The sequence below is a fragment of the Ovis canadensis genome, chromosome 24 (genome assembly GCF_042477335.2).
Source record: "Ovis canadensis isolate MfBH-ARS-UI-01 breed Bighorn chromosome 24, ARS-UI_OviCan_v2, whole genome shotgun sequence".
NCBI lineage: Eukaryota > Metazoa > Chordata > Mammalia > Artiodactyla > Bovidae > Ovis > Ovis canadensis.
The window spans coordinates 51,861,761-51,882,394 of NC_091268.1; the positions used below are offsets into that span (position 1 = coordinate 51,861,761).

The 20,634-nt window shown below is 41.0% G+C and overlaps 2 protein-coding genes across 4 annotated transcripts in view; both read right to left on the minus strand.

Annotated features, from left to right (window-relative positions):
- The window catches only part of LOC138429540 (cytochrome P450 3A24-like), a 71,194-nt gene extending 68,634 nt beyond the window's left edge, over positions 1-2,560 (minus strand). The window contains exon 1 of the mRNA XM_069571185.1: positions 1,535-2,560. The gene's annotated coding sequence lies outside the window, so the exon portion shown is untranslated. The remainder of the gene's footprint in view (positions 1-1,534) is intronic.
- Positions 2,561-5,114: 2,554 nt separating this feature from the next.
- The window catches only part of LOC138429539 (cytochrome P450 3A24-like), a 40,001-nt gene continuing 24,481 nt past the window's right edge, over positions 5,115-20,634 (minus strand). For all 3 annotated transcript variants that reach the window (XM_069571182.1, XM_069571184.1, XM_069571183.1), the window contains 6 exons: positions 18,848-18,975; positions 17,723-17,789; positions 12,663-12,823; positions 10,043-10,269; positions 7,620-7,782; positions 5,115-5,323 (listed from right to left, as the gene is read on the minus strand). In XM_069571182.1, coding sequence (XP_069427283.1) covers positions 5,228-5,323; positions 7,620-7,782; positions 10,043-10,269; positions 12,663-12,823; positions 17,723-17,789; positions 18,848-18,975 — 842 coding nt within the window. In that variant the 3' untranslated portion in view covers positions 5,115-5,227. The remainder of the gene's footprint in view (positions 5,324-7,619; positions 7,783-10,042; positions 10,270-12,662; positions 12,824-17,722; positions 17,790-18,847; positions 18,976-20,634) is intronic.

Genomic DNA, 20,634 nt, shown 5'->3' on the forward strand with positions numbered 1-20,634 from the left:
AGAAAACCAAGATCATGGCATCCAGTCCCATCACTTCATGGCAAATAGATGGGAAACAATGGAAACAGTGAGAGACTTTATTTTCTTTGGCTCCAAAATCACTGCAGATGGTGACTGCAGCCATGAAATTAAAAGACACTTACTCCTTGGAAGAAAAGCTATGAACAACCTAGACAGCATATTAAAAAGCACAGACATTACTTTACCACAAAAGGTCCGCTAGTCAAAGCTATGTTTTTTCCAGTAGTCATGTATGGATGTGAGAGGTGGACTGTAAAGAAAGCTGAGCACCGAAGAATTGATACTTTTGAACTGTGGTGTTGGAAGACTCTTGAGAGTCCCTTGGACTGCAAGGAGATCCAACCAGTCAATCCTAAAGGGAATCAGTCCTGAATATTCATTGGAAGGACTGATGCTGAAGCTGAAACTCTAATACTTTGACCACCTGATGTGAAGAACCAACTCACTGGGGGAAAAAAGACCCTGATGCTGGGAAAGATTGAAGGCTGGAGGAGAAGAGGACAACAGAGGACGAGATGGTTGGATGACATCACTGATGCTATGGACATGAGTTTGAGTAGGCTCCAGGAGTTGGTGATGGACAGGGGAGCCTGGTGTGCTGCAGTCCATGGGGTTGCAAAGAGTCGGACATGACTGAGCAACCGAACTGAGTTGGATTTTACCCTGAAACTCAGGGGTGACTAACAAAGAATAAATATTAGTATTAGTTATCAGGTTAATTGATTAAAAGAGAAAGGTCTTATCATCCCAATAGCTTCAGAAAACACATTTATTAATATTCAATATATCATTTATGATAGAAGAATGCACTACTAATAGCAAAGAATTTCCTTAATGTAATAAAAGTATCTACCAAAACCACCTAACGAAACCTCATTCTTCATAGTATGAAAGCATTGTCTGCTCATGCCATTCTACCACATGCACATACAGCCTCTTCAGCATTCGTAGCCTCTCTAAGCACCTGAAATGCCATCGATTAATTCTATGCTGGAAACAAAAAGAACGTCATTACTTGTTTTTGTCAGAAACCCAGTCTGTAGATCCCAGGTGAACAATTCAAAAAGATCACTGAATAAGTTAAATATTTTTTTACCCTTTGAGAACTGACCAACATGGGTTCATTCAGTGGGTTCATTCAACTGAGATCAGCTGGGTTCAAAAGCTGAGTTCTTCACCTTTAGTTAGAACATAGGCTCTTATGATAATCAGATAGAAAAAATAAACCACCTCCCCAGAAAATAAACAAATGCTCCTCATTAGTGCATGCAGTATCAAGAGTTTTCTAAGTAGACATGTCAGCACATGCCTGCCAAGCCCAGTGATTTTTTCCAGGGACCCTGCCCAGCCAATTCCAGGCCACACCTTGAATTCAATACAAGATGCCCTATTCTGATTGGTCACACAGTTATCTCCATGGTCATATGCCCTGTGTATCAGTCTGAGCTATGCCTGGTACTATGACAAAACATGGGGACAAAGTGTGAACAAGACTGTCACAAAGGGCGCTTACCTAGGTGGGGTGCTCCATGCATGCAGACACCTCCAAAGGCATTGGGAGGCTGGGAAAGGCAGAGTTAGGTGGGATCCAGAGCCTCTGTAGGGATGGGTGGGCTTCCTAGAGGAGGTGACACCAATGCAGTACCACGGACAGAGCAGAATTTGCCTAAGGAGAGGAGAGAGGGCATTCAGGCTGTGAGAATGGTTCATCTTATCAGAACTATCATTGCTGAGTATGTTTGTTATTTCTTGGTTGCAGGCAAAATGTCTAAATCAACCAATTGTTATTAGTGTTAATAAGGAAGTGATCAGATCACAGGCCAAGTTAGAGATCCTGTAATTCTAGGGCCAAGGTTCCACCCTGGACAGCTCAGCAGGGAGCTGAAGGATGTGCAGGATGTCTGGGAAAAGCAACAGGACTTTCTGGCATGACAGTGACCTGTCTTGAATTTGTTAGGGTACAGTCCTGAGATTCAAAACGTTTACCAAGGTGACACTGACTCGGCATAAATCAACCATTCGGGGCCATTTCGCACATTCACAGTGTCATGCCACCATGTCCTCTAGTTCCAGCATGCTCCCATTCCACCAGAGGGCACTCCTGAGTCCATAAGCAGCTCCTCCCCACTCTGTCCTCTCCCAGCCCCTGGCCACCACTCATGTACATTCTGACTTCATGGATTTGCCTCTTCCAAATGCTTCCTATAAATGGAATCATGTAATGTGTGGTCTCTTGTCTCTGAATTCTTTCATTTATGCATTTTTAAAGTTAATCTCTCTTGTACCATGTATTAGTATTTCACATCTGTGATAACTGAAGAAGCAACTATTGTATGGATACATCACAGTCGGTTTATCCATTCATCCACTGGTTTGCCTTGTGTCTACCCTTTAGCTATTGCGGAGAGTGGTGTTATGAACATGCAGGCATATGTCTTTGTTTGAGAAATTGTGTTCAGTTCTCTTAGGCATCTCCCCTGGTGTGTGATTGCTGGTAATTCTATGCTCAACGACCTGAGGAGCTGCCAAACTGCTCCACACACTGGCTGCTTGGTTACATCCTCACCAGGCAGCAACAGCTGAGGTTTCCACATTTCCTCTACATCCTCAACACTTCAGTTTCCCCTTTTTACAAAATAACCATCCTGGTGGTTGTGATGTAGTAAAATTTCTGGGATTTTGACTTTGTGCTACCAACATTAGTTAATAATCTGTGAGAATTCAACCAGAGGCAGAGGGCAAGTGAAGGGTGTGGTTGGGAACCTGGTCCACCAGGTCCCGGAGGCTTCTCTGGGCTCCCGGGACACCTATTCTCTCTACTGTGTACACAGCTGCCTAGAAGGCATCCATAGAATGTGACTGATGTGTAGGCCCTAGGTGGGTTATTTAAACGTACTCAGCCTCAGTTGCCTGATCTTTAGAAACAAGGTTAATGATTATGTCTTCCCCTTCCTATAGGAGCCCAGATTAGAGACCTGAGGAGCTTGGGGCCTGAACCTGCGATAAGAGTTCTGGTGTCACTGGGGGAAGAGAACATGTGACCTTGCCCGTCACACACCTGATCCTTAGCAAACCCTCTAGAAATCTTCACTCACAAGAGCTCATATGAATGCAAGGAGTAGCCAAAAGGGGCAAGCATTATAGAGTAAGCACAAGTTACGAACTGTGTTGTTTGTTAGCAACATGAGTTCAAGTTGTAGTTGAAAAATAAATAAAAGGTTGGGAGTTTGCTGACTCTGAATCTTTACCTTTTCCTTCTAATCATGTTTAAATGCCTCCTTTTCCACCTGCTATGTGAGGAGCCACTGAGTCATAAATGTTCAGGACATTATGTCCTGGATTCTAACTGGGGCTGGGGCGAGGGGTCTGTCCAGCTGTACGAGCTTAGGGCCCTGAGCAGGACCTCCAATCCTACCTTCCCCACCGACCACACAGATGCATGTTACCTATCTATATCTGTCATCTATCTATCTATGTCAGCTATCTATCTGTAGTGTATCATCCAACTAACTAGCTGTCATCTGTCTACAAAGAAAAGCAGGATGTTCACTGATACATGCAGTTCCAATCTCTGACTCCACGGGGTTTCTTCTGGTTTCCTTCTCTAATAGGGAAAAACATGTCTTGCTTAATAAATCTCCCTTTGTGTAGCTACTGCCACTCAGCCTTTTTCCAGTCCTGGTATACCCCTCACCCTCCATGGTTCTCCACACCCTGTTTAGGCTCTGGATGCCCTGGCCAGGCCACCCTTCTGAGCAGACACTCTTTGCTCCTTGCCTGGACACCCATACCCAGGCTGGGCTGCTGTTCTGTGGACACCGTCCCTCCTCAATCTCCAACTTGGAACCACTGAGCCCCCCTTCCCTGCCCACACCCTGAAGGGTAAGGCTGTCAGCCTTCTGTGTGCCCCCAGTGGCTTTAGGACTGGACTATCCAGGAAATCCCTAGCAAGGAAGGGGTTGTGGATGGGAGGGGCAGAAAAGGGAAAGGAAGGGCTGTGTGCAGCTTCTGATATCTACTGAAACTGACCAGTGACTGTAGCCTTTCTCCCCAATCAACTGACCAATCAACCATCTTTTATTCCACGTTGATTATGTTAAGACAGATGGGAATTGAGGGTAGAAAACAAACACACTTCAAGAAAACCTGTTTCCTGCCTTCATGAAATATCAGGGGAGATGAGATGAAAACTTGTCATCAAAACTAATAATATAATTATATGCGCATTTGTTGTGATACAAAATATGTGCTCAAAAAAAGTAGATTTAAACCATGAAAGATAGCTCAGTTGTTAAAGAATCCACCTGCAATGAAGGAGACACCGGTTGGGAAGATCCTCTTGAGAAGGGATAGACTACCCATTCCAGTACTCTTGGGCTTCCCTTGTGGCTCAGCTGGTAAAGAATCTGCCTGCAGTGCGAGAGACCTGGGTTCAGTCCCTGGTTTGTGAAGATCCCCTGGAGAAGGGAAAGGCTACCCACTCTGGTGTTCTGGCCTGGAGAATTCCATGAACTGTATAGTCCATGGGGTCGCAAAGAGTTGGACATGACTGAGCAACTTTCACTTTCATACTTTCTGAGAAATGAGCAAAACACTGTGGAATAATTCTTACCTATGTAATATATCAAATAGCAGTTTTGAAAAAGGCCCCACCCACCAGGAACTGTGATGCCCGTGTTTAGTCACTGGCTCTCCCTGATTCAGTTGTACACATTCCCCCTAGAGTGTAGGATGGTATCCTAATACTTTTGTAAAGAGATGTTTACCGAGTTCCTCAACAGAATATTAGATTTGAAATATATAAAATAAAACCTGTGATATATTAAAACATGTCAGAACTTTAGTCACCACAATACTTCTTGTTTTCATTAATTCACTGATAAAACTGTTGAGACACTTTCTTTCTTGATCATTGCTCTGAAGGAGTAGATGTTACTAACTGGGTGTGGGTGGAGATGGTCCTTTGAGAATCAGATAAGCTGAGTGTACATATCCAGTCCTCATTAGTCACCTCTTTCATGTTACACGATATATAAAAACACAGACACTGAGAAAGCTAAACAAATGTGCAGATACCCTAGTCATCCAGCAAGTGCAATAGATGAAGCCCATCTTTATTTCTGAGTTTTACCACAAAGTAAATCAAGTCCCCTGAAATTGTGGGACACAGCTCCATGAAGAACAAAGCCCAGGTCCTTAAGGGAAGTCAAGCTCCACTTATGGTCTCATCTCTGAGCACAACCTTCAGAAAAATGGGTTTTTCCGGTCTTAGAAGTCCTTGACTGTTTATCTTCAAGGGGATCTGCAACAGTTAAGAGAACCAATGAATGAAGTACCGCCAATAGAAGCAAAATAGTCAAGATCCATTATAGACAACAATGCTTTACAATATACAAGCTACTTTTAGCATCATGCATCTTCGGTTTTTTTTAAACTACCAATTCAATGTGTTTGAAAGCTATAGGGACAGACAGGCTGTCAATGTTTCCTTGATTAAACTTTAACACTTTATGACTTTCAGAAAATTGGTCTATTTAACCATTGTTATAAAATATATGGGCAGAAAGTCATTTCTAGTGCTCACGATTCACTTTTAAAAGTTGTTTTAATTCCTCTTTTACTGAGATATAAATGATTAATGGTAAAAACATTTGACTTACATATATGTGAAATTACTACCACAATAAGTTTAGTTAACATCCACCACTCATAAGAGACAGAAAAGGAAAAAATAACTGTTTTCCTCTTTTGAGCACTTTTAGGATCTACTGTCTTCTACTATATAAAAATGTCAACTATAAGCATTGAGTTTTACATGATATCCCTGTACTTATTTATCCATAACCAGAAGTTTGTACCTTTCGATCACTTGCATCCAGTTTCCCTTCTTTATCTTTGATTCTCTGTACTTACTCTGTAATTTCTGGAAAGACTGGATAGTGAAAGCATTCGTCTATTATTCTTGCACAAAATATTATTTGAGCACTATGCCTATGAAGCATTTTGCCTATTTTTTTTAAACATCCCCTGGTGCCAAGTGCAGGGCAAATGGTGAACTTCTTAAGACCTACAGTGGTTTGTCTGAGATTTTTAGCCCCGTTCTCACCCAGTCACTCCTTCTGGGTTGGGGAACCAACAGAGTGACCTTCTAACCTCAGTTGACTGAAGGACAAGCAAGGAGCTGTGGAGGGAGAAGCCCCAGCCCATGGGGGACTGGGTGGAGCTTGCAGGGGCATCTGCCCTTCCCAGGGGTGCCCGAGGCCCCCTTTCTCTCAGGGCTGAGTCCCCTGTGTGTACACACTTACAGGACACCCACAAGTAAAATGGAAACATCTCTATCCTCCTCTTCCCTGAGAAAACTACTCAAAGGGAGGAGCTGCTTATTAAATGTATGACTCCTAGAAATAAGCCTTATTTTAGGGCCATGCTTCAGATGAATCAATGCCAACTGTTCTGTGTGCTCCTCAGACAGAGATTCCAGGTCTTTTTATAACTGTAACAAATTGTTTTTTTAAACTTTCAAATGGTATGTATTTTCCCTGCAGGTAGACACACATAAAACAAGCAAGAACACAAATGACATTTGATAAATTTTAAAAATTCAAACTGTTCCAAATTTGCATCCAAGAGCTCTAATCAGCTGCAAGTCACTCCTTAAACATTTGCCCGATGACATCAAGGCACCACTGGGCATTTATGGAAGGAATAAATGAGGGGATAGAGTTAAAGACCTTTTCAGGTACAAGGAAATAAAGGAACCAAACTGGTTGGTTCAGTGACAAAGTATTGTTAGGTGGTAGGACCCATGATGCCAGCCTGTGGTACCTGTAAACACAGCAGAGGGGAGAGTGGGCTCTGGCCTGGATGGGCAGGCTGCATGGAGGGGCTCGGGACTGAACTGGAACTCGAAGGGGGAGGATGGACTGTAGGGTGGACAGGAAGGACACACAGTCATTCTGAGAATGCAAAGGGAGCCCAGCTGGATGGCAGCAGGATCCCTGGCAGGTGAGAGGCTGTGGGAGCCCTTCCCATCCGGCAGAAATGCTTTCACTCAGGGATCACTGTGGCTGCACAGGAGGATCAGTGGGGGTGCTCAGGACACTACACTCTGGGGAAATTATTTTAGAGAGTCTGAGGTGACCTCGGCATAGGGATATTGCTCCCCAGTAATTTCTTTATACAAATAGTGGCTGAGAATCGCTGTCAGGAGAGCTTCTGTAAGTTCCAGTGGAGAGGGGCATCACTGAAAAGTCATGACATGTCATCACTGCTCTCACAACTTCGTACAACATTTTCCTTCCTTCCAGTGGATGTGACACCAAATTGTAAAAGTTGCTCACATTCACTGACTTTGTATAGTCATTTCATGCTAACTGCCTTGACTCTAGATGACTTTACAGTTGGGTCTTTATGAAGCCACAGACTTAGCCCCCCAGGGATGAAAGACAGTTAGAGGTCACAGATGGATCCAGACAGATTCTCTTTCTAGTAAGCTAAATTATTATTTGAATAGATCACAACCTTATAGACACAGAGAGATACACCTCATTAAAAAATTCACAATAAAACATTATTTATGCAAATAATGAACTGCTAACCTGTGTTTCTTTACAAGGTTTGAAAGAGAAGTTCTGTAGGATTCTGACGATAGCAAGTTTCATGTTCATTATTGCAAACCTCATGCCAATGCAATTTCGGGGTCCAGTTCCAAAAGGCAGGTAGACGTAAGGATTTATGCTGTCCTTGTTCTTCTTACTGAACCTGAATCCACAACAGTAGATGAAACAAGTGAATGAAACAGAAAAATCACAGGAGCTCCAGGTGTGAGATTTTAACTTAAACCCTCAACCAGTAGCATAAGGGAGACTCCTGTGGGCGGGTGACTGAATCCTGTTGTGCTGATTTTGCTGTGAGAAAGGTAAGCCCCTGGGCCTTCCCATTCCCCGGACCCCACAGGAGCTTTCAGTTCTGGTGAGCAGATGAGATGAAGGCTGTTTAAAGAAAATGTATCTTTAAATATGAAATTGACATTCAGGGTGGTGAGATGCTCAGGCTCTGAAAGGCAGTTAGGAAATGAGACTGACTGCAGGAAGAGTGGGTTCCTGCCTCCACGAACACTGACATTGGTCATGTGTTCAGAGACAAAGGAAGCAGGGAAAAGGTCTCTGAATATTTCAGTTGTTAGTTTTCTATTATTTTTCCTTTGCTTCCTCTTGTGTGGGTATGTCTCTCTCTCCCATACACAGAGGTTGCTGAGGTCAGTAGATTGATGAGGGCATATGACTCAACTCTACTCTGTTTCAATCACTGATTTCCTTGTCTGTTCCACAAACCAATAAAGTCCTTGATGGCCAGACCTCTGCTTTATTCAAATTTGACTTCTCAAATTTGGATTTGGAGAAGTGATAATGACACTGTGGTTGTATATATTTTAAAGAGTCCCTATTATACAAAATATTCTGGAAGAATATTCTGGAAGAATACATTAAACATGATTCATAAAACTTGTGCCTATAAACTATACTGTGTATATGTCAAAAACTCTTTATAATTGGCTTTAACATTTGGATTTCTCACTCCCTCGACCAGACCCTGACACACACAAGTGAGCACTAACTCTCTGCTTGACAGCTGAGTGAATCAAAGGGAAGTACAGTGAGTGGTCTCTGGTTTTATGTTCCTGATGCTGCAGGAGGGGAAGCTGAAGTTGCTGAGCTTGAGGGAGACACAGAGGTTCCCTGGTCCAGAACAGAGGACTTGGTGGACTCTGACTCTTCTTTCAACAATGCTAAGTGTACAGGTTATGCTAGTACTAGGGACAAAAGGGTGAACGAGACACAGTCCCTGCCATCAGGGAGCTTATAGTCAGGGGCTCATAAAATGCTAGATCCCAGATAGTGCTCTAAAATTCAGTCCAAATTTTGTTCACCATAAAATAAATGGGAGAGCATCAATTATTTCCAGAGTCCCATCTGTGCCCAAAGCAGAACCTTGCTCTGAATTCCCAGAGACAACGCTTAACTTCTCCAACGGGACTATCTAGATGTCTAGAGAGCAGAGGACTTCTCTTTGGAAGGTCAAAAAACATGGAGGCAAAAAGGAGCTGGCCCAGGTCTACAGCCACAGACAGAACCAGGCCACCTATGTCTCCTCCATCCTCACTGAGGCTGCTGGAACCACCTGGGATGAGACTACTAGGTCCTCAACCTACAGTCACACAATAATAATAGAGGAAACAGCAGCCAATGTTTAAAGAAATGGAAACGTGGGAACGTTAGTGATGAATTCAAAGAGCTAAAGAGAATAGAAAGAAAGACTTATAGGAAATAAAAACCAAAACACTTAAAATAATATAGCTGTTAAGTAAATTATAGCAGGTGTAACAATCATATATATATATATATTAAAAACATAGATTTCCATTTGTACTTTACTGTTAAATATAGTAAGCAATTGAAAAATAAAACTACATATAATGTCATTCTAAGTTTTAACAATCTGTATATGCATAGAAAAATGTCCTCAGGACTTACATTGCACTATTAATGAGGCCTATCTTAAGCTGTTGGACCTCCCTGATGGCTCAGTGGTAAAGTATCCACCTGCCAATGCAGGAGACATGGGTTCGATCCCTGGGTTGGGAACATCCCCTGGAGAAGAAAATAGCAACCCACTCCAGTCTCCTTGCCTGGAAAATCCCACGGACAGAGGAGACTGGTGGGCTACAGTTTATGAAGTCACAAAGAGTCGGAAATGACTTAGTGACTAAACAACAACAAAGCTTAAGGTTTTAGGAATGCACACAACTAAAATTTTCTGTTTTTTTTTCTTTTTTAGTTTATGGTTGGTAAAGTTTTTAATCAAATAATATCATTCTTGGAAAAAGTAAAGACATTTAACAATAAAAAGATGTAAAATAAAATGATTGTATAGTCACACATTTGTCACCCACAATGAGAGTCATCAGAATATGCTCTGAGCAACTAGATCAGAGAGGGTCCCCTTCCCTAGGGTCTTGTACCTTTCGGGACGAAATTCCTCAGGCTCTGGCCAGAGCTGTGGGTCTCTGTGAAGCACGGAGATTGGCACCATCACTGTTGTGCCTTTGGGAATGGACACCCCATGGATTTCCACATCCTTCTTACAGAACCTCTCAAGTCTAACAGCAATTGGAAACATTCTGAGAGTCTCATTCACCACCATGTCAAGATACTCCATCTGTGCCAGGACTTCGTAGGTTGGAGGCGCCTAGGAAGAAAGAAATAGATTTTGATAAATTAAGATATCAGATCAACCTTCAACTCCATCTATATAGACCTATTGAAATGTTAGGAGCTCCAGGGAATAATTTAAGTTGGTAAAGGACCTTAGCATTTACATACATTACTATCATGTCCTTTGACCTCTCAATGCCCATTGAGATGAAACACCACAGGTTATCAAGGAGTGTATTTTCTCTCTCATGAAAACAACCATGACTGACAGACTAGGACCCTTACTCTTAAGTGAAAAAGTCCAAAGTCAGCATTTCTTTTAAAAAGTGAGGCCACACAACGGTACCAAGGCAAGAACGTGTAAAAGAGCAAATCCCCTATTCTTAGTTGAAGACTCCTGACTGCTCATTCTCTTCATCACACATATACAGTCTGGAAACAATATATGAAAACTCTATAAATAATTTGGGGAGAAACAAGTTCCTTTCTAAACCAAATCTGCAAATGAAGAGTACGATTGGGAACACAATTTCAGATGCAGGGAGGTTAAAGAGGATCAGAACCCCACCCTCTGCTGCTAGAAGGGTCTCTTCTTATCCCTACCGGTGTGACTCTAAGGTCTGAAGGTCTAAACAAGCCATTGAAGCCCCAGTGTTCAGGTCTCCACACATCACAAATAATTCCAGTTTGGGCTGAGATCTGAAACCACTGGAGGTGATACATGGCTGTCACGTGGAGTTATATTTAAAGAGAAACATTGTAGAGGATAAGAGTGGCTCAGGAGCCAACACCCTGGATCACAGCTTGACTAGATCAGCACCACATACATGACTAGTGTCTGGAAGTATTTCATCTCCCCGTAGCTCAGGTTTCTCATATGTTACATGGAGACAGATGGAGCTGACCCTCCAGAGGGTTGTGTGGCAGAGACACTGCTCACCCAGCATCCATGTCGGCCCCATGTATCCCATCCACTTGAGGTTATGGCCAAATCATCCTTGCCAACAGGCTGTGAACTGAAGTGATTATCTCAGTTCAGAGACAAATCAGTTAAAAACCCAGTAAACAGCTCTTGAATTCCTTATTCCACAGAAGACAAGAAGGCCTCATGTTTCTGACAAGGCAATTACAATAAGGTAGAGGCTCTGATTCAGTTTTCCTGAGTGACTCTGTGAAGCAGAGCTGTCCACTCCATCCTCTACTAACAATCCATGTTCAATGTGTGCACATGGGTTCATGGAAAACTTTGCTATGAAAGCCCCAAGATTCCAGGCTTGTCTGTTACTGAGGCATAAGCTAGCCTCTCGTGACTCATAAAGAATTTCTTGAAAATTAAATGCATTTATAAATAGAAAGTATTTAGAACCAACATATAAAGAAGCACATATCAGCCGACAGTACTAGTATTATAAGTATTCTTTTTTTAATTTTTAAATTTTAATTGGAGGCTAATTACTTTACAATATTGTGGTGGTTTTTGCCATACATTCACATGAATCAGCCGTAGGTGTAAAGGAGAGAATGCAATGCCTTAGCTAGCCTTGGTCTGTTAGCGACCTTTCAATCTTCTTGTAATCAAAAGATTCCCAATATGGGGTTTACCAGAGAAGAAATATCATCTCTAATTTATGCAGGCCCTACGAAGTATTTGAAGGACCTAGGATTTGAAAGGTCATAAGACTTGTCCAAAACCAGTCAGGTCTCTTACTCATGTCCTCTGTTTCCTACCGTATATCCTTTCTTGTACAGCAGGCTTCACCTAGTCTAAAGTTTATACAGGGCAGTAGAGTGAATTAATGGTCCCAGTTCTCCACCATTTCCTCTGTCCATTCCCTTTGCCATTAACTCTACGGTGCCCTCCCATTCTGACTCGGGTTGGTCAGGCGGCTCACTTTGAACCTGTGGAATATTCACCAAATGTAATGCTAGCAGAGTTTTGAAAGTCACCCATGGGATTAGGCCTCTTGCTCGTGATATCTACCACTGCCTCGAGAAGCAGACATACGGAGACTGAGACACGTGAGGAGCATGTGTGGAGCTGAGTCTGTCCAGCCGCTTATCTAAGGCCAGCCTAGATCAGTCAACACCCAGATCACAGCAAGTCCAGCCAATATCAATAGATAAATATGCAGACACCGTGAACTTGGGCAAGCTCTAGGAGATAGTGAGGGACAGGGAGGCCTGGTGTGCTATAGTCCATGGAGTCGCAAATATTCCAAAATGACTTAGCGACAGAACAACAACAAATGCAGACGCCAGAGAAATAAGTGCTTGCTGTTAGTTTGGATTCTTTTCCACTGCACCACCTGGGAATGGAGGTAAATGATTTGGTGCTTATGCTTTGGGCAAAACCTCCTGAGAAGTGGAGAGAAGACAATCATGCGAAGGCTTCACCCTCCCCCTCTCTCTCCAGGTATCATCACCCACCTTATTGGGGAAAGTCGCGTCAATCTCCTCCTGCAGCTTCTGCTGGACCTCAGGGTGAGTGGCCAGTTCATATATAATGAAGGAAAGAATACTGCTAGTGGTCTCATAGCCACCAAAAATAAAGCTAATACTTTGGGCCATGAGTTCTTGGTCAGAGAGAGCTAAAAAGAAAGTCAAGACATTTTAGGTAAAGCATGGCAATGTAAAAAATCACAGTTTAGATGATGAGACATTCCAGTGAAACTCCCAAACCCTTAGGGGAGATCAAGTAAAAGTAATTTAGACTCAAACTGAGAGTGATTTCTACTCTGTGTCTGCCTCACAGAGTCGAGAAAAAGCCAAGAACTGTCTTAATTGAGCTTTTCCCGGGTCTATACTATTCTTGGCCCTCTGTTCCTGGCAATTCCACACCCCCACCAACACAGCTGGGTATTTCAAGAGATAGCACTTCTAACATTTACAGTGTTATCGGCGTGTCCCTCAGAGAGCTGTAAAAGAGCTTTAGCTCTAAGTAAAATGGAGCAGCATTCCCTTCTAGAATATTTTATTTTTTTAATATAAATTTATTTATTTTAATTGGAGGTTAATTACTTTACAATATTGTATTGGTTTTGCCATACATCAACATGAATCCACCACAGGTATACACGTGTTCCCCATCAAGACAGTGTTTCTTAATCAAAGGTGGTCATGCAAGTTTCATTCTTAGTGTCTTTTACATCCTTTTTTTTTTTTAAAGAAAAGAAAGCTAGTCTTAAGGTGACTGTCACTTAATAGTTCATACACAGAGGATGAGTGTTATAGGTTTTTTTTAAGTCATGAAGAACTTGAATATCAATTGATGTATAAGAACTTTATTTTTTTGCTTTTATTTTTATTTATTAATTTTTTAATTTTTATTTTCACTTTATTTTACTTTACAATACTGTGTTGGTTTTGGCATACATTGACATGAATCCGCCACGGGTGTACATGAGCTCCCAAACATGAACCCCCCTCCCACCTCCCATCCCACATTATCCCTCTGGATCATCCCCATGCACCAGCCCCAAGCATCCTGTATCCTGCATCGAACATAGATTCGTTTTTTACATGATAGTATACATGTTTCAGTGCCATTCTCCCAAATCATCACACCCTCTCCCTCAGAGTCCAAAAGTCCACTCTACACATCTGTGTCTCTTTTGCTGTCTTGCATACAGGGTCATCATTACCATCTTAATTAAAAGCTTCTGCACAACAAAGGAAAATATAAGCAAGGTGAAAAGACAGCCTTCAGAATGGGAGAAAATAATAGCAAATGAAGCAACTGACAAGCAACTAATCTCAAAAATATACAAGCAACTTATGCAGCTCAACTCCAGAAAAATAAGCGACCCAATCAAAAAATGGGCCAAAGAACTAAATAGACATTTCTCCAAAGAAGACATACGGATGGCTAACAAACACATGAAAAGATGCTCAACGTCACTCATTATTAGAGAAATGTAAATCAAGACCACAATGAGGTACCACTTCACACCAGTCAGAATGGCTGCGATCCAAAAGTCTATTAGCAATAAATGCTGGAGAGGGTGTGGAGAAAAGGGAACCCTCCTACACTGCTGGTGGAAATGCAAACTAGTACAGCCACTATGGAGAACAGTGTGGAGATTCCTTTAAAAATTGCAGGTAGAACTGCCTTATGATCCAGCAATCCCACTGCTGGGCATACACACCGAGGAAACCAGAATAGAAAGAGACATGTGTACCCCAATGTTCATCTCAGCACTGTTTATAATAGGAAGGATATGGAAACAACCTAGATGTCCATCAGCAGATGAATGGATAAGAAAGCTGTGGTACATATACACAATGCAGTATTACTCAGCTATTAAAAAGAATATATTTGAATCAGTTCTAACAAGATGGATGAAACTGGAGCCGATTATACAGAGTGAAATAAGCCAGAAAGAAAAACACCAATACAATATACTAACACATATATATGGAATTTAGAAAGATGGTAATGATGACCCTGTATGCAAGACAGCAAAAGAGACACAGATGTGTAGAGAGGACTTTTGGCCTTCTAGAATACTTTAAATTATTCTAGTTAAGGTGCAGCTTGATTTAAGAGATTTATGATACTAAGGCTATATGATAGGGGAAATTGAATTATATTTTATCAAAACATTTCCAGGAACATGAAAGTACAATACTGGGCTACAGTTAAACTCTTGGTACTCACAGAGTGGTCCATGGACCAGCAGCATGAGCAGGATCCAGAAGCCTAATACAAATTCAGAACTATGGAAACAACATATGAACTCCAATCATGAGATGTGGAGATGTATGAACACAATGTAGCCTGAGAAGTATGGATTATGCCCTTGAGAATCATCAGGTAATACAAGACCTGGGGCACAAGCCTTCAAGAGGATGATCAAGATATGTATAGAAGCTACAGAAATCAACAAAAAGCTTAAAGAGTTGTGATGATCCTAGTCTAATCAGTGGCGTTAAAATAGCAGAAGAAAGAATGTGTGCCTATAAGGACATAGGCCAGTGTGAAATACAGAAAAATTAGGTCCAGGGAGTAGAATTAGCAATGCTGATTCAACTCCAGCCTGAAGGTCATCCTCTCAGTATACACCCCCTCTTTCTGCTCTTCTTTATTCTTATCAAACAGCCCTGTGATTATACACTGGTCCCCATTTTTATTTTCTCCCGAGAGACCAAACATGCTCAGGCTCTCAGCTATTTGATGGGACTGAAGTAGGACCTTTGTTACTTAGAGCACTCAGCTCAATGTGGTACCTGCCCCAACCAACTGACTAACAATAAAATGAGTGTAATAAAGATTTAGACAGTTCTAGTTCCCCAATGATGTTATGTGTGATGTTATCATGGATAAATTCAACCATCAAATTCATTCTCCAGTTGGCATAAACCACAAAATACTCAAAGTTTAGAGTTGTGCTGTCTAACATATGAGTCTTCAAGTTTTAATTGATTAAAATTAAATACAACTTATCATTTAGGTTACAGTAGTGCTAGTCACATGTCACTGGACTTCCCTGGTGGCTCAGATAGTAAAGCGTTTGCCTACAATGCAGGAGACCCAGGTTCCATCCCCAGGTTGGAAGGATCTCCTAGAGAAGGAAATGGCAACCCAATCCAGTATTCTTGCCTGGAAAATCCCACGGACAGAGGAGCCTGGTAGGCTACAGTCCATGGGTTGCAAAGAGTAGGACACAACTGAGTGACTTCACATTCACTCACTCAGTCTCATATCAAATCCTCAACAGAAACTTATGTCTAGTGATTACTATATTGAACAGAGCAGATGTAGAATATATCCTTCATCACAGAACGTTGTACTGAACTATGTACTTGGAAAAATGATAAATGATAATAATAGGTAGATATAAGTAGGTGTACATACAGGAATAGACATATTGAGAATGGGCTGGAGTCAGTTCATCCCTGCTTTCAAGAACCAATTTTATAAAATTAATAATTTTGTGAGGTTATCACAAGTTATCACAAATTTTGTGAGGTTATCATCAATCCATTGGTAGCTTCAAATTAATCATATATGAGTATTCATGTCATGGAATTAAAACACACCAGGGTCTTTTTGTTTGAGAGAGAGAGAACATGTTTATATCAGTGATTTGAGGTAGATATAGAAATCTTTTTTATTTTTACACCTGGGTAAAAAATAGATGATGTTCTGAAAGTTGTCCACCGATGATCTAGAAGCAAAGAAACCCTAGTAGCAATGAGCATTTCGAGAATCCAAATTTTGGGTTCTAAATACCATTTCTCACTAAATGGAACCAGAACTTCTTAAAGAAATGGCTGATTCCAGGGGAAATAGAAGAGAAAGCTGGAATGCCTTGCATTAGGAAGTGAAGAAGTTCTTGGAAAATGATAAATGAAAAGGATACAGGATACTCTGTATACCACAGTGGTGGACACACATCATCATACATTTATCAAAACCCATAGAATGTACAATATCAAGATTGGATCCAGGTGTGAACTATTGTCTTTGGGTGATAATAATGTATCAGTGTAGGTTCATTGATTATAACAAGTGTATCACTCCAGTATGGGCTTCAGATATTGAGGAAGGCTATATGTAGGTGGGGGCAGAATGAATATTGGGAAACTCTGTACTCTTCAACTAAGATTTTTTTAATTTCTGCCAAAATAAAATGGCCTATTGAAAACATTTTTCAGGAGAAAAAAGTAGTATGTATATAGGAGCCCACTTGAAAGGGCTCCAGTGGACAAACCTGAGCAAATTTGTAATCACAATGAAGAGTGATGTGAGAGAGTAAGTTAGCTATTCATGAGATATACTAACATAAACAAATAAATGATTGCGGGAGAATGGAGAGCTCTCCCTATGAAACAACATCAGCTCATAAATACAGAAGAATGATGGGTTTAGAAAGGCATGTTTTAATCATCATAGTAACAATGGTTTCGGTCAAAAGCCATCCACGAATGGGTGCCATCCATGAATGTCCAGTGGGTGACAACTTGAAGAGGAATAGAATATTTACAGTCTCAAAGTCTTCTCCCAGAAATTACGTGTTAACAACAAAGGGGAAAAAATAATACTTTACAGTAGAGTAAGCTGGTGAAAACAAGTTTAAAAGTGTTCCCAGTTAAGGTCACCAACACTGGGGCAATGTGCCCCCTGATGAATGAAGGGATAAAGCCTTGATGCAAATATTCAGACAGAGGTTCTGACTTGGTGGGTCTGGAGGAGCCTGAGAATTGATATTGGAACTAAGCTCCCCAGAGGTTCAGCTGTAGTGATCCACACCATAACTGACTTTTGGGCATGACATCCTTGTTATACTTGCCCTTCAAGCTCTGAACAAAGTTGTGCCTGCAAACTTCTGGGAAATGCCACGGTCTACTCTTTCTTTCTGCACAAGTGTCCTTCTTCAATTTGGCCTAAATTCCCATCTGCCTGGAAAACTTCCTGCACATTTTCAGAACTGCCCCCTACCTCTGCATCTCCCCACTATGGCCCCTCTGAAGCTCTCCTTGATTACCTTTATGATTGTCTGTTTCTTTGAAATTCTGGGAGTTAATCATCAGCTGAAGAAAATCCACACGTGGCTGTAAGCAGAAAGAAATTTCTATGAAAGAAAGTTACTTGTGAAGTCATAGACAAATCAGGAGTGCAGTATTTAACCTCTTTCCTGAGAGTATGGCCCCTTATAGAGCAGAAGTCTGACTAGTATTGCCTGAGTCTTCAGTGAACTACTATTCACCTACAGACCTTGGAGAATATGACGTTTCCCAGAGAGAAACCCGCCATCATGTCAGTGCTTTCTGGTCCTCACTCTCTCTGATCTTTGGTTTCTCTGGCTTTTGAAATAGCGTCCTTGCCAAAGAGTTGCCTGCTGTCTCTCCTGTCACACCTGTTTGTTCAGGAGAAAGTCCATAACTTGGATCCTTCTTTTCCTTCCAATTTTAATTCCTAATGAATTACCACACAAATCAATCCCCTCACAGGTGCAAAGTATATTGGCAGCTGTTATAGAAGCATCTTCAAGGCCTTGATCCTTTTCAGTGACATCCTAGGTACAGAACCCTCTGTTCCCCTGACCTGCAGACAAGCTTGTGTCTCAGGCCTCATGGAGGCAAAGGTGGGTTAAACAGCTTGCAGCCTCACAGCCCAGAGAAAACCCCTGCCCATGCCAGACTAGGAGAGGGCTGCAATTTAACACAGAAGTCACTCCACCAACTGACTGATGGCGCTTTCCATTGCACAATCTATAAAATAGGAGTCTTGGAATCAAAGTGGATTCTTTACCAGTGTAACATTGGGGAAATTACAATATCAGTAAAGTCATTTTTAATTCTTATCCTTCAACAGTTTATTGAATGTAAGTGGTAAAACTTTTATCTCAACAATATTCATGCAATGACATACTAATATGCATGCATATAATTAAATTTAAACAACACTCTCTGGCTCATGTTCTTATTTCTTCCCCAACCTCCACCTTCCTCATCACTCCACAATAATATATTAATAACTCCCCAGTTCTAAAATCTATACTTCTCTACCTATCTTTTTAAAACTGCAGAGAAGTACACAAATCATATGTGTGGAGGTAAATAAATTTTCAAAAAGTGAACACCCTCATGTAACCACCACCAGATTTTACCTTTTGAATATCTTTGAGGCGACTTTCTTTTATCTTTTTTACGGATGTTGCCAAAAAATCCACAGCACTTTTTGGAAACATGCTGATATTTAATACTTCAAAGATTGGGATAAGGGATGGAAAGAGTGCTGAAGAGAAAACATAAAAGAAAAGCATAGTAAAAAAATCAAAATTTACACAACAAGTATAATTTGCTCTATCTATCAGAGAAAGATCAGAATCACTCCCATTGTGACCTTTGCTCAGACTTCCAAGCCAGTGACTGAGCAAGGCCAAGTCCACTTATGGGGCCTTCACTATACTAGTGAAATCAGTAGTCCCTTCTGCCTTTTGGAATGATCAAGGAAATAGAATTATATTCCTTAAATTGGTAGTTTTTTAATCTATTTGATTAGAGTCTCTTTGGATAAACCACAATAATCTGCTACTCTAATTAACCATTTCATTCAAACAACAATTCAAGATAACAATTCAGAATAGAAATAAAACAGTATGTGTCTTTCAGCCATAATGGAATTAAATTAAAAATCAATAACAAAAATTGGGAAATTCACAAATAATGGAAATTAATATACTCCTAAATAACCAATGAGCTGTATACTATATAAAAAATGAAACCAGGAATTACTTTGAAATAAAGAAAGATGAAACTATTACTTATGAAAATGAATGGAATATAGGAAAAACATTGCTCATGGAAAAGTTTAAAGCTATAAATGTCTACATTTTAAAAAGAACAAAGATCTCAAGTCATGAACCTAACTTTCCACCCTAACTCACTGAAAAAAGAAGAGCAAATTCAACCTAAATCTAGATGAAAGAAGAAAGTAATAAAGACAAGAGCAGAAACTAATGAAATAGAGACAATAAGCAAATTTGGAAAACTCAGCAGTGGCCACAGGACTGGAAAAGGTCAGTTTTCATTCCAATCCCAAAAAAAGGCAATGCCAAAGAATGCTCAAAATACCTCACAATTGCACTCATCTCACACGCTGGTAAAGTAATGCTCAAAATTCTCCAAGCCAGGCTTCAGCAATACGGGAACCATGAACTTCCTGATGTTCAGGCTGGTTTTAGAAAAGGCAGAGGAACCAGAGATCAAATTGCCAACATCCACTGGATCATGAAAAAAGCGAGAGAGTTCCAGAAAAACATCTATTTCTGCTTTATTGACTATGCCAAAGCCTTTGACTGTGTGGATCACAATAAACTGTGGAATTTTCTTCAGGAGATGGGAATAACAGACCACCTGATCTGCCTCTTGAGAAACCTTTTAATCTTTTCATTTCAGGCCTGCAACCACCATCTGCAGTGATTTTGGAGCCCCCAAAAATAAAGTTTGACACTCTTTCCACTGTTTCCCCATCTATTTCCCATGAAGTGATAGGACCAGATGCCATGATCTTCGTTTTCTGAATGTTGAGCTTTAAGCCAACTTTTTCACTCTCCTCTTTCACTTTCATCAAGAGGCTTTTTAGTTCCTCTTCACTTTCTGCCATAAAGGTGGTATGTCCCGGCAATCTTGATTCCAGCTTGTGTTTCTTCCAGTCCAGTGTTTCTCATGATGTACCCTGCATATAAGTTAAATAAGCAGCGTGACAATATACAGCCTTGACGTACTCCTTTTCCTATTTGGAACCAGTCTGTTGTTCCATGTCCAGTTCTAACTGTTGCTTCCTGACCTGCATATAGGTTTCTCAAGAGGCAGGTCAGGTGGTCTGGTATTCCCACCTCTTGCAGAAAATTCCACAGTTTATTGTGATCCACACAGTCAAAGGCTTTGGCAT